The sequence below is a fragment of the Apis mellifera genome, linkage group LG10 (genome assembly GCF_003254395.2).
Source record: "Apis mellifera strain DH4 linkage group LG10, Amel_HAv3.1, whole genome shotgun sequence".
In the NCBI taxonomy this organism is placed as follows: domain Eukaryota; kingdom Metazoa; phylum Arthropoda; class Insecta; order Hymenoptera; family Apidae; genus Apis; species Apis mellifera.
The window spans coordinates 3,833,456-3,851,412 of NC_037647.1; the positions used below are offsets into that span (position 1 = coordinate 3,833,456).

Sequence of the window (17,957 nt, forward strand, 5' to 3'; positions counted from 1 at the left end):
TATGATTTATGAATACATCTACAGTTGAACAGTAGTCGGCAATGGCTGGACAGAATCGCTTTCGATGAAAATATTCTTTTTCTATCTTTTCTTCTCATCGAGATTCGAACCATTTTTTCTACGAGGTATCGTTCCGCTTCTTTCTTTTATCTTTCCGATTTTTCTTTTTTTTGATCCTCTTTCAAGATATTTCTTCCTGTCCCGCGATGTGCGTCGAACAACTAAGTAACTAGTACTGTCGTCGAGACATAATAAAAAAAAAAATCGCTTTTTGTACATCAGTGCACGCATATCGCAGAGAATATCCCTGTATGGAGGCATAAGTTTTTACTTGAGTGGCTGGAATTTTTTAAGAGATCTTAGAAAATTAAAATATTTATCTTAGATAACAATTTCTTTTTTTTTTTTTTTTGATTGAAAGATTTAGTATTGATACAGAATAAATTATGAATTTTGTGAATTAGAAGATTAAATTAAAATCAAATAGTTTTTATTTAGTTAAATAAGTCACGTATTTATGAGTCTGTATTTAAATTATGCCTCCATGTTTTTCGTCACATTGTGACAAATGGCCTCCCCAGTGTTTCTCGAAAAACCTGAAGGAACAATTGATATATCGATACTGCGATCAATCGATTACACTTCGATCACACACTAAAACATCTACACTTACACACCGAGTTAACAGAATTACACGAGTTACACTTTGCCCACGATCCTTTTCTTAATGAATTTACTCTTCTATACTCATAATACTCATATATATTCCTTTAGGGGGAATTTTTTTATATTCGTTTCATCGTGGACATGGCGTATCGTGGAAATTCTGTTATTTTTCGCACTTATGAAGATGAACGACAACGTGAGAGCATAGCGACGACGTTTAGAAATTTAGACGTTGATCTTGTCACTTTTGAGCTAGTTTCTTTACTTTTTTTCCAGTCGTAACTCCTTTATTATAATAATAGAAAATAATTCATAAATCGTTCTTTTTAAATTTAAAAAAAAAACAATTATCATTATTATTTATTCGATCAACTTTACAATTCGCTTTTTTGAAAAATTTAATGTCTTTTCAAGAAATAATATTTTATCAAAATGATAGAAATCGAACATTTTTAAAAAATTTTCTTCTTTTTACACATTAGACAAGATATATATTTATATCTTGTTAAAAAATACATTTTTTTCTTCTTTCATCAAACAAATCTCAATCTTGAAAAATTTTTGCCATCATCTCAGGGTCACGATTCACAGATTGAAAATCTGGATTGCAGATGATCGCGAAGGAACGCGTCATATATTTGTAATTAACACGCTATCTGTGGAACATATTCTTTCTATTATTCCTTTTCATCAACAATGATCCGTGAATCACGTAATTCCACGCACAACGAGCTGTGAATCACAGAGTGTTGAATTTGTTTTTTCTTTAACATTGTATACGGTGGGACATGCAGCGTTTCGATTGCATCGACCAGCGATTCACTGCAAGTCTCGTATATGTATATGTATAATAATCTCGTAATATATATATATATATATATATATATATATATATATAATAATAATTCACGTGTATCGACCAGCGATTAATTGCGCGTCATGTAGTTATATATATAGTATGCTTATGACTATCAGTGATAAACCACGGATTTCAAGCAGTATCACACAGCTTCCCGAGGATTTATGCTAAATATATATATATATATGTATATGTATATATACGGTATACATTATTCATTTATAGCGACACGTAATATTACATTTATTTGGCAAACGAGGAACTACGTGGCGCTACGTTATTCCAGATCACTGTTCAATGTGACAATTACGTGGACAATCATGTTGGATAATGAGCAATAAATTTCGATTCATCGATCGTTACTCTCTTTTAGAAAATTGTAAAATTTGGACCTTCGAAAATTGTTAAATCTCGTCAATTAAAAATATTATATTAGCAGTATATTATTTTCACATTCAGTTCAGTAGGATTATCTAGATGATTAATGAATTTTTAGTAAATTTATATTGGAAGTCCTGGATTATTGAAAAATTTCTAAATCTTATAAATTATATTCAGATTGATAGAATTGCATATATATAATTCATTTTTTCTTGATATGAATATAAAACATTCAGAAATGCATTCAGAAACTTTCTACTTTTTTGTTGGCCTTTATTAATTCGTAAATTAAAAAAACTTAGATAATTGATGATCTGTTCTAATGAAAGTGATAAATTTTACAGACATTGTAACGAGGATGTATCGAATGATCTTTACATTTTGAAATTAAAAATTTTCCAATTGTCAGAAAGAATTCGAAAACGTCGTTCAACAGATAGCATATTGAATTCAATATATGAGTTTCACGATCAGGATCGAGATATAAATAAAATAATCGCCGCGATCAAATGTATTTACACGCTTGAACGCGTGACAGATCATCGTCCATCGACACGATTTCGATTTTACAAACGTTCACGTTTACAACGACACGTGTTTTTTTTTTTTTAAATATATATGAATACTTTTTTTTTTTTGCATTTTTTTCTTTTCCTAGCTTGTTTTACAGCTACACATACGGTTGCATATTTAATTAGCTTATTTTAATTATCCTCTCTCTTTATTTCTGGCGTCTCACCACTCTCTGCTCGTACATCATTTACATATTATAATATGTATGTATTTGTACCTCTCGAATTTTTTCTACGATTCTGTTAAAAAATATTACAAAATGCCCTCTCTTCTCTGTCAACCGTGTTCCTCGATCAATAATTGGATCGACTTTCGATAAATCTGTGATAAATTTTCACAGAATTTGCTGTGTTTCTTTTCTCACGTGGTCACAGGGGCATCATCGATTTTTGCAATCGATTTTTCAATGATTTTTTCGTGATTTTCTTATGCGAAAAAAAATGATATCTATTTTCGTCCAGCCGTTTGCCTGAACAATAAGACACTTAACAGTTGGACGATCCCTGCGAACAATCGACGAGATTTAATTTTTCATCCTCTTTTGTCAACTTTCTTTCTCTTCTCTTCCCTTTTTTATTTTTTCCCTTTCTTTCTTCCCTTTTCTTCCCCATCTTTTAAACAATATTTCTCGATGATACACGTATAACAAAAAAGAATACACGTGAGAGAGGGATTGGAAAAAAATTGTCGAGTCGTAATCGTGATGTAAAAAATATCTATAATATTTTTTTCTTTCTCTTGAAATTTACGAGGGAGGAATCGAGGACAATTCGAGAAGCGAGAGCGAAAGCGAAACGGGGACAGAGTTAGGAGGACGAAAATCAGCCTCTTCAGCGTGTATTGTAAAATCGCGCGTATTTTTTTTCTTTTTTTCTTTTTTTCTTTTTTTTTCTCCCCCTTTTTTTCGTGTACGTGTGTATTTGTATGCGTGTGCGTGTATGTCTCTTTATTATTTTCATTTCACTCGTGAAAATGCAGTCAATGAGACTCGGGAATCAGGCCAGATTATTAATTATCGAACAATCGTTCTGCGAAACAATATTCTTAATTTTTTTTTTTATTTGAAAAGTCAATAGCTATGATATGAAAATCGAATGGAGAAATTTTGCTTCTTCTTTCTATTTACTTATTTATTTAAAAAACGAGAAATATATCTGTTGGAAAGGAAAATTTCTCCTTTTTCTTTCTCTCTCTCTCTCTCTCTCTTTATATTATTTTCTTGTGTATATTATCTTTTCACCTAGCCTGTTCCCGTGAATTTTAGAATATCTGCCTTAGAGTATTTTGAAGATACAAAAACTACGATAGAAAACAGAACAGACTTCGAATTATTTTTGTTCCAGTTTTTTTTTTCTTTTTCTCCTTATTCTTCCTCATTTTTTTTTTTTTTTAATTTCACACTCAACATTAACGTCGTATATTATTATTTTTATCCCATTTTTTTTTTAAATTATTACTATTATTATTTTTCTTATTCATTATTTATTAATATTATTGTTATCATTAGTGTCAGTGTCTTACATCTACATATATATATATATATATATACACACATAATACTTATGTATGTATATACACAATTTAATTTCACTCGAGCTCTGTTATCAAGAATTTAATCATCGTTTTACTTTTATATCGTATTACATTAATAGCGTTTCTCTTTCTTCAATTTTTTTTTTCTTTTTTTCTTTCTTTTTAATATGGATTTTTCTTTGCTTTTATTATACAGATTGTCATGGTCGGCATCGCATTGCCGTCGATTTTTTTTTTTTTTCAGCCTGTTATTCTTATTTTTATAAATCTATCGCCTTTTATTTAATTATTTTTTTCTATTTCTTTTCCATTCGACAAAATTTCGATAAATAAATAAGCATGGCTGAATAAGATTTTACTTTCAATATCATTCGCTTTATTTATTCTTCTTGTTTTTAGTCTACAATATGAAATTTGTGCAGTTTTTCTTACGTTAAGTTAAATTTCTCAATCGATCGAGTATCTTTTCTTCGTTTTCTTCTTTTCGTATTCTATAATATCTCGCGATCAATACGAATATCCACTATCGATTCTTTTAAAACTTTTCCCTTTGATCAATCAATATCTATCGAATTCTACAATTATGTTAACAACCGGTTGTTCGAAACGTGTTTTCATAGGAAGAACAATATTGAAGATCTTTGAAAAACGATCGTCTATGAGATCGATCATCATCGACCCTTGGCACGATCAATTCGATCCTCCTTCACACGATGTTTCGATGGAGGAATAATCCTTGGATGAGATATTTCTTTTTATTTTTTTATTGATCACCCCTATTTATCGAAGAACTAGTAGTTAGAGTCTACTTTTCTCAGGTACGTATTGTTCCTTCCATTTTAATAAGGGTGAAAAGAGAGGTAAAAAGGGCTGTTGGATTAATGCACTATGCACGATATTTTTTTTTTTAGAGGCCACAGTCGAAACTCTCCTGGTTTTGCACTTTTTCCTTGTAATCTTCCAAGTAGCTATCGACGTTCCTGAAGATGCCAGAGTTTGCTTGATACATCAACGTTTCGAGAATTCTCTCGTTTTTGATTGCTTTCGATGGCAGAACGATCTGAAAGATACATATAAGAGATCAATTCTGTTATATTATTTTATTTCTCTTAAGTTATAATTTTAATCCCTTTTCGAGGTTAATAATAAATATTCCAATATTTTTTAGAAAGAAGTAATAAAAAAAAAAAAGAAAAGAAATATTAGATAATCAATAATAGAATTCAATATTATTTTTAATTTACTCGTATTAAAATTTATAAAAAAATATATTTAATGAATTCTCACCCTGATAAGTTCTTGTGGTGTTATCCTGTGCAGTTTCAAATCTCTGCTTAGTCTGTCCATGATACGCTTGAATTCCACTTTCGGATCGACTTTGGTCGACTTTCTATCTTTAATCCTGTTCTTCGCCCACTCGAGCATCGCCTCGAATTTTCTAATCTCGCCGACCTCGAGGCCCCTGCACATGATCATTTGGACCATCGACTCGCTCAGTGTCAAGAAATCAGGTGACTGGAACAGTTGATACGCCCTGGTTTCGATGAAAGCTAGGATCATGTTGACCAATTCCGAGGCGGACGTGTAACGCCAACAATAGTTCTCCAACGCGCTCAGCATCACGCATACGATCTCGATTCGTAAGAATTGTTTTGCATGGTGGAAACACGCTTGTAGAAGCTCGGGTAGATCGTAGTGTTCCGCTGCACAGATGAGGCCCGGTATGTTGCTGCAAGTCAGTGGACAGGAGCCAGTTTGCAGATAATTGAGCAGGATTTTGAACGTCTTTGGATCGAACTCGATGATGTCGAACTGTGAGAAAAATTTGTAACATATAAAACGTTATTTTATATATAAAAATTGTTGGAAATAGTTTGAAGTATTGAAATAATTGAAATAAAATTATTTGATAATTTATAAATTCGTATAAAATTGTGTAAAATTACAAATTTAAAATAATTAATTTTTAAGATGTAGAAAATTATTAAATAACATTTATATAAATCGAAGTTTTATTTATGATTTGTTATAATATAAAATGTATATGAGAATAATTTAGCATGATGTTTCACAGATATTTTATGTTATATTTTATTATATATTTGTGATATTTTTTATTATATTGTGTGTATAGTTGCGAAAGTTGAATCACTATTTTTTTTTTTTTTTTTTTTTTGTATATTATTATTCACATGTAGAAAATTCTTGGAAAAGAATTAATATCAGAATAGTTACGACGAATTTCCAAGAATTTCAATCTTTATTCATTATTATATCATTTTATTTGCATATTTTCACATATATCTTTGTTTTTATATATTTTATGCATATTTTTATATATATTTTTGTATTTTTCTTATATATTATAGTTGATAGATATTATAACAATGGCAGAAAGATAAATATGTACAAGATAAGTAGAAAACAGATAAGTATATCAAATTTTATCATTTTTTTTGGCATGAAATTTTTACAATATTTTGTAATGAAAAATTTATTGAATTTTTTTTTAGAGAACCAATGGACAATATTTCATAATATTATTGAATATTAAATTAATTGTTACAAAATATCTTATCTATCTAATCTTAAAATATATTTAATTCTTTTTTATATATTTTATATTCATATTTCAAATATATTTTTATATATTTTTTTTTTTTTTTTTACAGTTACTGGATGATAATAAAGTAAATATAGAAAAAGTAACTACAAAAAAGATAAATTAAATTTATAAATTTATAAATATAACTAAACTATTATAAATATAAGTAAATTGTTGAAAAAAGATTTGTTTCAAAAAATATAGCAGACTAAAAAGGTAAGTATCAGGTAAGTATAGTACATTAAATTTTATAATTAGATATAAGTAAACTGTTGAAAAAAAGATTTGTTCCTGAAAATATAGCAGTTAAAAAAGGTAAGTATAAGGTAAGTATAAGGTAAGTTTATTAGATTTTTAGAAATTTTTAAATCATCTTTCAAATAATATTCTACTGATAAAAACTTTCAAAATTTTCGATATTTCGATATTTCGAAATTTTAGTTTGTTTACAAACATTGGACTGTTTATTTACATTTTCAATGTTTATTTACATTTTCGGTTTGTTTATTTACGTTTCCAATGTTTATTTACAAAATTTTTCGATAATTTAAAGGCCTGGCGTAAAAATTTCGATTTATTTACAAACATTGGTCTGTTTATTTACATTTTCAATGTTTATTTACATTCTCAGGTTTGTTTATTTACATTTTCAATGTTTATTTACATTCTCAGGTTTGTTTATTTACATTTTCAATGTTTATTTACATTCTCAGGTTTATTTATTTACATTTCCAATGTTTATTTTCAAAATTTTTCGATAATTTAAAACCCTGGCGTAAAAATTTCGGTTTGTTTACAAAACATTGGTTTGTTTATTTACATTTTCAATGTTTATTTACATTCTCGGTTTGTTTATTTACATTTTCAATGTTTATTTACATTCTCAGGTTTGTTTATTTGCATTTCCAATGTTTATTTTCAAAATTTTTCGATAATTTAAAGCCCTGGCGTAAAAATTTCGGTTTGTTTACAAACATTGGTTTGTTTATTTACATTTTCAATGTTTATTTACATTCTCGGTTTGTTTATTTACGTTTCCAATGTTTATTTACATAAAATTTCGATTTGTTTACAAACATTGGTTTGTTTATTTACATTTTCAATGTTTATTTACATTCTCAGGTTTGTTTATTTACATTTCCAATGTTTATTTTCAAAATTTTTCGATAATTTAAAGCCCTGGAGTTAAAATTTCGGTTTGTTTACAAACATTGGTTTGTTTATTTACATTTTCAATGTTTATTTACATTCTCGGTTTGTTTATTTACGTTTCCAATGTTTATTTACATTCTCAGATTTGTTTATTTACATTTTCAATGTTTATTTACATTCTCAGGTTTGTTTATTTACATTTTCAATGTTTATTTACATTCTCAGGTTTGTTTATTTACATTTCCAATGTTTATTTACATTCTCAGGTTTGTTTATTTACATTTCCAATGTTTATTTACATTCTCAGGTTTGTTTATTTACTTTTCCAATGTTTATTTTCAAAATTTTTCGATAATTTAAAGCCCTGGAGTTAAAATTTCGGTTTGTTTACAAACATTGGTTTGTTTAATTACATTTTCAATGTTTATTTACATTCTCGGTTTGTTTATTTACGTTTTCAATGTTTATTTACATTCTCAGGTTTGTTTATTTACATTTCCAATGTTTATTTACATTCTCAGGTTTGTTTATTTACATTTCCAATGTTTATTTACATTCTCAGGTTTGTTTATTTACTTTTCCAATGTTTATTTTCAAAATTTTTCGATAATTTAAAGCCCTGGAGTTAAAATTTCGGTTTGTTTACAAACATTGGTTTGTTTATTTACATTCTCGGTTTGTTTATTTACGTTTCCAATGTTTATTTACATTCTCAGGTTTGTTTATTTACATTTTCAATGTTTATTTACATTCTCAGGTTTGTTTATTTACATTTTCAATGTTTATTTACATTCTCAGGTTTGTTTATTTACATTTCCAATGTTTATTTACATTCTCAGGTTTGTTTATTTACATTTTCAATGTTTATTTACATTCTCAGGTTTGTTTATTTACATTTCCAATGTTTATTTACATTCTCAGGTTTGTTTATTTACATTTTCAATGTTTATTTACATTCTCAGGTTTGTTTATTTACATTTCCAATGTTTATTTACATTTCCAATATTTATTTTCAAAATTTTTCGATAATTTAAAGCCCTGGCGTTAAAATTTCGGTTTGTTTACAAACATTGGTTTGTTTATTTACATTTTCAATGTTTATTTACATTCTCGGTTTGTTTATTTACGTTTCCAATGTTTATTTACATTCTCAGATTTGTTTATTTACATTTTCAATGTTTATTTACATTCTCAGGTTTGTTTATTTACATTTTCAATGTTTATTTACATTCTCAGGTTTGTTTATTTACATTTCCAATGTTTATTTACATTTCCAATGTTTATTTTCAAAATTTTTCGATAATTTAAAGCCCTGGCGTTAAAATTTCGGTTTGTTTAGAAACATTGGTTTGTTTATTTACATTTTCAATGTTTATTTACATTCTCGATTTGTTTATTTACGTTTCCAATATTTATTTACCTAAAATTTCGGTTTGTTTACAAATATTGGTCTGTTTATTTACATTTCTAATGTTTATTTACATAAAATTTCGATTTGTTTACAAACATTGGTTTGTTTGTTTACATTTTCTATGTTTATTTACATTTTCAGTCTGTTTATTTACATTTCCAATGTTTATATACAAAAATTTTTGAAAAATACTTACCTTTACTTACCTTTACTTACCTTTTTACTGCTATTTTTTTTTATTTTGTTTTTTTCAACAGTTTTCTTAATTCTATATACTTACCTTTACTTACCTTTACTTACCTTTTTACTGCCACTTTTTTTTGCAACAATTCTCTTAAATCTACATACTGACTTTGTATTTATTATTTTGAATATCTCGTTTGTTTTTCATAATATTAAAAAACATTTCGGATAAAAGTTAGGTTTCGAAAAGAAAACATTCTTATAATCTTAATTTTTCCATATATTGATCCATAGAAGATTTATGAAAGTTAATGTTGGTTTTTTAAATAGAATTTTACATTCTTAAATGCTTCAATAAATGCACCTCATCATTCTCTATAAAAAAAAAGTATTAAATCCCATATAGCAAATAACTCGTAGTTTAAAAAATAATTTAATTTAATTAAATATTTTTTAAACTTCTAATGGTTTTATGCTATGAATGCTTTAGTACCTTTTTATAGAGAATACCGTATTGCATCTATTAGATCATTGAAAGATATGTAATTCTATTTAAAGAAACAACATTAATTTCCGTAAGGCTTCAATGCGTCTATTTGAGAAAGAATTAAGAAAAAGGACATTCCTCTTTTCAAATCATATAACTTTTATCTCATTTTTTAATATCTCATTATGAAACATTAATGAGATATTAAAATAATAACCCATCCTATATTTCCCTTAATCCCTTAGAATTAAGTAAACTGTTAAAAAATGACTATTTCCTGAGAATATAAAAGGTAAGTACAAGAAGGTAAGTATAAAAGGTAAGTTACATTTTACATTAATCTTCCTGTATTACCTTAAAAAAGACGAAAAATTGATAAAAATATCAGTCTTGGAATTCTAAGAAAAACTTGTGCCACCTCCTATTAACTTATATTCTCTTAATACAATGTCAAAAATTCGACTAAAAATTTTTAGTACTCGAAAATTGGACTTTGTATTAGGAGAACATAATATTATAGGAGGTCGTTCAAGAAATAATTCCAGGAATTTTAGCAATTCTTGGAAATGACGTCAAATTCTCGGAATCTCTAAAATTCTTGGAAATGACGTCAAATTCTTGGAAATTTCATCGAAACTTTCGAAAAGTCGACTTTGTATTAGGAGAACATAACACGATAGGAGGTCGTTCGAGAAATATTTCCAGGAATTTTAACAATTCTTGGAAATGACGTCAAATTCTCGGAATCTCTAAAATTCTTGGAAATGACGTCAAATTCTCGGAATCTCTAAAATTCTTGGAAATTTCATCGAAACTTTCGGCCGAAAAGTCGACTTTGTATTAGGAGAACATAACACGATAGGAGGTCGTTCGAGAAATATTTCCAGGAATTTTAACAATTCTTGGAAATGACGTCAAATTCTCGGAATCTCTAAAATTCTTGGAAATGACGTCAAATTCTTGGAAATTTCATCGAAACTTTCGAAAAGTCGACTTTGTATTAGGAGAACATAATACGATAGGAGGTCGTTCGAGAAATATTTCCAGGAATTTTAGCAATTCTTGGAAATGACGTCAAATTCTCGGAATCCCTAAAATTCTTGGAAATGACGTCAAATTCTTGGAAATTTCATCGAAACTTTCGACCGAAAAGTCGACTTTGTATTAGGAGAACATAATACGATAGGAGGTCGTTCGAGAAATATTTCCAGGAATTTTAGCAATTCTTAGAAATGACGTCAAATTCTTGGAATCTCTAAAATTCTTGGAAATGATGTCAAATTCTTGGAAATTTCATCGAAACTTTCGACCGAAAAGTCGACTTTGTATTAGGAGAACATAACACGATAGGAGGTCGTTCGAGAAATATTTCCAGGAATTTTAACAATTCTTGGAAATGACGTCAAATTCTCGGAATCTCTAAAATTCTTGGAAATGACGTCAAATTCTCGGAATCTCTAAAATTCTTGGAAATTTCATCGAAACTTTCGGCCGAAAAGTCGACTTTGTATTAGGAGAACATAACACGATAGGAGGTCGTTCGAGAAATATTTCCAGGAATTTTAACAATTCTTGGAAATGACGTCAAATTCTCGGAATCTCTAAAATTCTTGGAAATGACGTCAAATTCTTGGAAATTTCATCGAAACTTTCGAAAAGTCGACTTTGTATTAGGAGAACATAATACGATAGGAGGTCGTTCGAGAAATATTTCCAGGAATTTTAGCAATTCTTGGAAATGACGTCAAATTCTCGGAATCCCTAAAATTCTTGGAAATGACGTCAAATTCTTGGAAATTTCATCGAAACTTTCGACCGAAAAGTCGACTTTGTATTAGGAGAACATAATACGATAGGAGGTCGTTCGAGAAATATTTCCAGGAATTTTAGCAATTCTTAGAAATGACGTCAAATTCTTGGAATCTCTAAAATTCTTGGAAATGATGTCAAATTCTTGGAAATTTCATCGAAACTTTCGACCGAAAAGTCGACTTTGTATTAGGAGAACATAATACGATAGGAGGTCGTTCGAGAAATATTTCCAGGAATTTTAACAATTCTTAGAAATGACGTCAAATTCTTGGAAATTTCCGACTGCTTGAACAATAGAAGGACACTTTTGGCCAAAAATTCGACTTTCTATTAGGAGAACATAACTTAAAAGGAGTTTTTTTACATTTATCCTATATTTATCGTCCTCCTAGTTACTTTTTTACCATTCCTCTTATCATAGCCATTCTTTAGAGCTTTGAAACATTGTTCTTTCCAATTTACACATAAATTTAGATTTTTACTGCTTGTACGCATACGTCCTCCTAATTTCGGTGCGTTTTTTTATCATTTTTTTAAATTTTTTAAATTTTTTAAAAATTCGAGGATATTTTGAGCACTGTAATTTATTACTGGCATCCATTGTCTTTAATGACCAATTGCATAATATAATGCACCGGGTATTATTGGACAACTTACTAAAAAAATGCGAGCGTTAGAATATAGCCCTTTCGGAACCATTCAACTTTTATTTGAAACATTTTTTAATATTCTGAATAATAAACGAGATATTTAAGAAAAAGTGTTAATGTCGAAAATGAGCGATAGAAAAATTTTTGTCCAAAAAGTCGACTTTGTATTAGGAGAACATGATACGATAGGAGGTCGACCTCCTACAAATTTTTAATTTTTGCTATATCTTTTAAACTAATGGTTTTTCGCTATCAGTGGGTTAATACTTTTTTATAGGAAATTTTATGCTCCATCGATTGGTGCTTTAAAAAGTACATGTTATCGGTAAAAAAAATAAAGTTGTGCTTGAAAAACTCTTTATTGGTCAACTTACTAAAAAAATGAGAGCGTTAGAATATAGCCCTTTCGAAACCATTCAACTTTTATTTGAAACATTTTTTAATATTCTGAATAATAAACGAGATATTTAAGAAAAAGTGTTAATGTCGAAAATGAGCGATAGAAAAATTGTTGTCCAAAAAGTCGACTTTGTATTAGGAGAACATGATACGATAGGAGGTCGACCTCCTACAAATTTTTAATTTTTGCTATATCTTTTAAACTAATGGTTTTTCGCTATAAGTGGGATAATACTTTTTTATAGGAAATTTTATGCTCCATCGATTGGTGCTTTAAAAAGTACATGTTATCGGTAAAAAAACTAAAGTTGTGCTTGAAAAACTCTTTATTGGTCAACTTACTAAAAAATGAGAGCGTTAGAATATAGCCTTTCGAAACCATTCAACTTTTATTTGAAACATTTTTAATATTCTGAATAATAAACGAGATATTTAAGAAAAAGTGTTAATGTCGAAAATGAGCGATAGAAAAATTTTTGTCCAAAAAGTCGACTTTGTATTAGGAGAACATGATACGATAGGAGGTCGACCTCCTACAAATTTTTAATTTTTGCTATATCTTTTAAACTAATGGTTTTTCGCTATAAGTGGGTTAATACTTTTTTATAGGAAATTTTATGCTCCATCGATTGGTGCTTTAAAAAGTACATGTTATCGGTAAAAAAAATAAAGTTGTGCTTGAAAAACTCTTTATTGGTCAACTTACTAAAAAAATGAGAGCGTTAAATATAGCCCTTCGAAACCATTCAACTTTTATTTGAAACATTTTTTAATATTCTGAATAATAAACGAGATATTTAAGAAAAAGTGTTAATGTCGAAAATGAGCGATAGAAAAATTTTTGTCCAAAAAGTCGACTTTGTATTAGGAGAACATGATACGATAGGAGGTCGACCTCCTACAAATTTTTAATTTTTGCTATATCTTTTAAACTAATGATTTTTCGCTATAAGTGGGTTAATACTTTTTTATAGGAAATTTTATGCTCCATCGATTGGTGCTTTAAAAAGTATATGTTATCGGTAAAAAAGATAAAGTTGTGCTTGAAAAACTCTTTATTGGTCAACTTACTAAAAAAATGAGAGCGTTAGAATATAGCCCTTTCGAAACCATTCAACTTTTATTTGAAACATTTTTTAATATTCTGAATAATAAACGAGATATTTAAGAAAAAGTGTTAATGTCGAAAATGAGCGATAGAAAAATTTTTGTCCAAAAAGTCGACTTTGTATTAGGAGAACATGATACGATAGGAGGTCGACCTCCTACAAATTTTTAATTTTTGCTATATCTTTTAAACTAATGGTTTTTCGCTATAAGTGGGTTAATACTTTTTTATAGGAAATTTTACGCTCCATCGATTGGTGCTTTAAAAAGTACATGTTATCGGTAAAAAAACTAAAGTTGTGCTTGAAAAACTCTTTATTGGTCAACTTACTAAAAAAATGAGAGCGTTAGAATATAGCCCTTTCGAAACCATTCAACTTTTATTTGAAACATTTTTTAATATTCTGAATAATAAACGAGATATTTAAGAAAAAGTGTTAATGTCGAAAATGAGCGATAGAAAAATTTTTGTCCAAAAAGTCGACTTTGTATTAGGAGAACATGATACGATAGGAGGTCGACCTCCTACAAATTTTTAATTTTTGCTATATCTTTAACTAATGGTTTTTCGCTATAAGTGGGTTAATACTTTTTCATAGGAAATTTTATGCTCCATCGATTGGTGCTTTAAAAAGTACATGTTATCGGTAAAAAAAATAAAGTTGTGCTTGAAAAACTCTTTATTGGTCAACTTACTAAAAAAATGAGAGCGTTAGAATATAGCCCTTTCGAAACCATTCAACTTTTATTTGAAACATTTTTTAATATTCTGAATAATAAACGAGATATTTAAGAAAAAGTGTTAATGTCGAAAATGAGCGATAGAAAAATTTTTGTCCAAAAAGTCGACTTTGTATTAGGAGAACATGATACGATAAGAGGTCGACCTCCTACAAATTTTTAATTTTTGCTATATCTTTTAAACTAATGGTTTTTCGCTATGAGTGGGTTAATACTTTTTTATAGGAAATTTTATGCTCCATCGATTGGTGCTTTAAAAAGTACATGTTATCGGTAAAAAAATAAAGTTGTGCTTGAAAAACTCTTTATTGGTCAACTTACTAAAAAAATGAGAGCGTTAGAATATAGCCCTTTCGAAACCATTCAACTTTTATTTGAAACATTTTTTAATATTCTGAATAATAAACGAGATATTTAAGAAAAAGTGTTAATGTCGAAAATGAGCGATAGAAAAATTTTTGTCCAAAAAGTCGACTTTGTATTAGGAGAACATGATACGATAGGAGGTCGACCTCCTACAAATTTTTAATTTTTGCTATATCTTTTAAACTAATGGTTTTTCGCTATAAGTGGGTTAATACTTTTTTATAGGAAATTTTATGCTCCATCGATTGGTGCTTTAAAAAGTACATGTTATCGGTAAAAAAAATAAAGTTGTGCTTGAAAAACTCTTTATTGGTCAACTTACTAAAAAAATGAGAGCGTTAGAATATAGCCCTTTCGAAACCATTCAACTTTTATTTGAAACATTTTTTAATATTCTGAATAATAAACGAGATATTTAAGAAAAAGTGTTAATGTCGAAAATGAGCGATAGAAAAATTTTTGTCCAAAAGTCGACTTTGTATTAGGAGAACATGATACGATAGGAGGTCGACCTCCTACAAATTTTTAATTTTTGCTATATCTTTTATACTAATGGTTTTTCGCTATAAGTGGGTTAATACTTTTTTATAGGAAATTTTATGCTCCATCGATTGGTGCTTTAAAAAGTACATGTTATCGGTAAAAAAAGTAAAGTTGTGCTTGAAAAACTCTTTATTGGTCAACTTACTAAAAAAATGAGAGCGTTAGAGTATAGCCCTTTCGAAACCATTCAACTTTTATTTGAAACATTTTTTAATATTCTGAATAATAAACGAGATATTTAAGAAAAAGTGTTAATGTCGAAAATGAGCGATAGAAAAATTTTTGTCCAAAAAGTCGACTTTGTATTAGGAGAACATGATACCGTAGGAGGTCGTTCGAGAAATATTTCCAGGAATTTTAGCAATTCTTGGAAATGATGTCAAATTCTCGGAATCTCTAAAATTCTTGGAAATGACGTCAAATTCTTGGAAATTTCATCGAAACTTTCGAAAAGTCGACTTTGTATTAGGAGAACATAATACGATAGGAAGTCGTTCGAGAAATATTTCCAGGAATTTTAGCAATTCTTGGAAATGACGTCAAATTCTCGGAATCTCTAAAATTCTTGGAAATGACGTCAAATTCTTGGAAATTTCATCGAAACTTTCGAAAAGTCGACTTTGTATTAGGAGAACATAATACGATAGGAGGTCGTTCGAGAAATATTTCCAGGAATTTTAGCAATTCTTGGAAATGACGTCAAATTTTCGGAATCTCTAAAATTCTTGGAAATGACGTCAAATTCTTGGAAATTTCATCGAAACTTTCGAAAAGTCGACTTTGTATTAGGAGAATATAGTACGATAGGAGGTCGTTCGAGAAATATTTCCAGGAATTTTAGCAATTCTTGGAAATGACGTCAAATTCTCGGAATCTCTAAAATTCTTGGAAATGACGTCAAATTCTTGGAAATTTCATCGAAACTTTCGAAAAGTCGACTTTGTATTAGGAGAACATAATACGATAGGAAGTCGTTCGAGAAATATTTCCAGGAATTTTAGCAATTCTTGGAAATGACGTCAAATTCTCGGAATCTCTAAAATTCTTGGAAATGACGTCAAATTCTTGGAAATTTCATCGAAACTTTCGAAAAGTCGACTTTGTATTAGGAGAACATAATACGATAGGAGGTCGTTCGAGAAATATTTCCAGGAATTTTAGCAATTCTTGGAAATGACGTCAAATTTTCGGAATCTCTAAAATTCTTGGAAATGACGTCAAATTCTTGGAAATTTCATCGAAACTTTCGAAAAGTCGACTTTGTATTAGGAGAACATAGTACGATAGGAGGTCGTTCGAGAAATATTTCCAGGAATTTTAGCAATTCTTGGAAATGACGTCAAATTCTCGGAATCTCTAAAATTCTTGGAAATGACGTCAAATTCTTGGAAATTTCATCGAAACTTTCGAAAAGTCGACTTTGTATTAGGAGAACATAATACGATAGGAGGTCGTTCGAGAAATATTTCCAGGAATTTTAGCAATTCTTGGAAATGACGTCAAATTCTCGGAATCTCTAAAATTCTTGGAAATGACGTCAAATTCTTGGAAATTTCATCGAAACTTTCGGCCGAAAAATCGACTTTGTATTAGGAGAACATAATACGATAGGAGGTCGTTCGAGAAATATTTCCAGGAATTTTAGCAATTCTTAGAAATGACGTCAAATTCTTGGAAATTTCCGACTGCTTGAACAATAGAACCACATTTTTGGCCAAAAATTCGATTTTCTATTAGGAGAACATAACTTAAAAGGAGTTTTTTCACATTTATCCTACATTTACCGTTCTCCTGGTTATTTTTTTACTATTTCTCTTATCATAGCCATTCTTTAAAGCTTTTTTATTGTTTTTTCCAGTTTACACATAAATTTAGATTTTTATTGCTTGTACGCATACCTCCTGCTATTTTTCGTGCGTTTTTTATCATTTTTTTAAATTTTTTAAAAATTCGAGGATATTTTGGCATTTTATTTTTATTACTGGGAATGAATCCATTGTTTTTAATGACCAATTGCATAATAAAATTTATTTCTCTAATTTGTGTATCCAGAATATTCTTATATATCCTGAGAACATGCTCAAGCTTGTTTTAAACAAACACTAAATATTTTTATTATCTCACCTGATATATATATATATTATAATTGTATATAATATTTGGTTGCATTTGTACGTTTAATATATAACCGATTGCATGCACAGTCATGTATATATACTTATAAAAAAATCTATGATATGATTTTATAACATATATAATTGACAGCAGTAATGTTGGCTGAGAGTGCGGCTAAGTTACAAGTTCACCAATATATATATATATATTAATTTATTAATATTTACCTCTGTTTGTGCCAATTTCGCTCTATCTACTTTTTGCGCATCTGCACAGACACTTAGTCTTGGCACCGCTAATTGTTGTGCAGCTTTCTCCTTTTCCTTCGCCTCTTTATCTATAAATATAATCGAAATTTGGAACGAGATTTATCT

The 17,957-nt window shown here is 28.8% G+C and overlaps 1 protein-coding gene across 6 annotated transcripts in view; it reads right to left on the reverse strand.

Moving 5' to 3' along the window:
- Nucleotides 1-4,159: 4,159 nt before the first annotated feature.
- The window catches only part of LOC410006, a 142,316-nt gene continuing 128,518 nt past the window's right edge, over nt 4,160-17,957 (reverse strand). For 4 of the 6 annotated variants that reach the window (XM_006560821.3, XM_006560820.3, XM_026443495.1 and 1 more), the window contains 3 exons: nt 17,811-17,920; nt 5,300-5,824; nt 4,920-5,072 (listed from right to left, as the gene is read on the reverse strand). In XM_006560821.3, coding sequence (XP_006560884.2) covers nt 4,920-5,072; nt 5,300-5,824; nt 17,811-17,920 — 788 coding nt within the window. Of the gene's footprint in view, nt 5,073-5,299; nt 5,825-17,810; nt 17,921-17,957 lie in introns of all 6 variants that reach the window. The other 2 variants (XM_026443494.1, XM_026443493.1) reach the window with 1 other exon arrangement.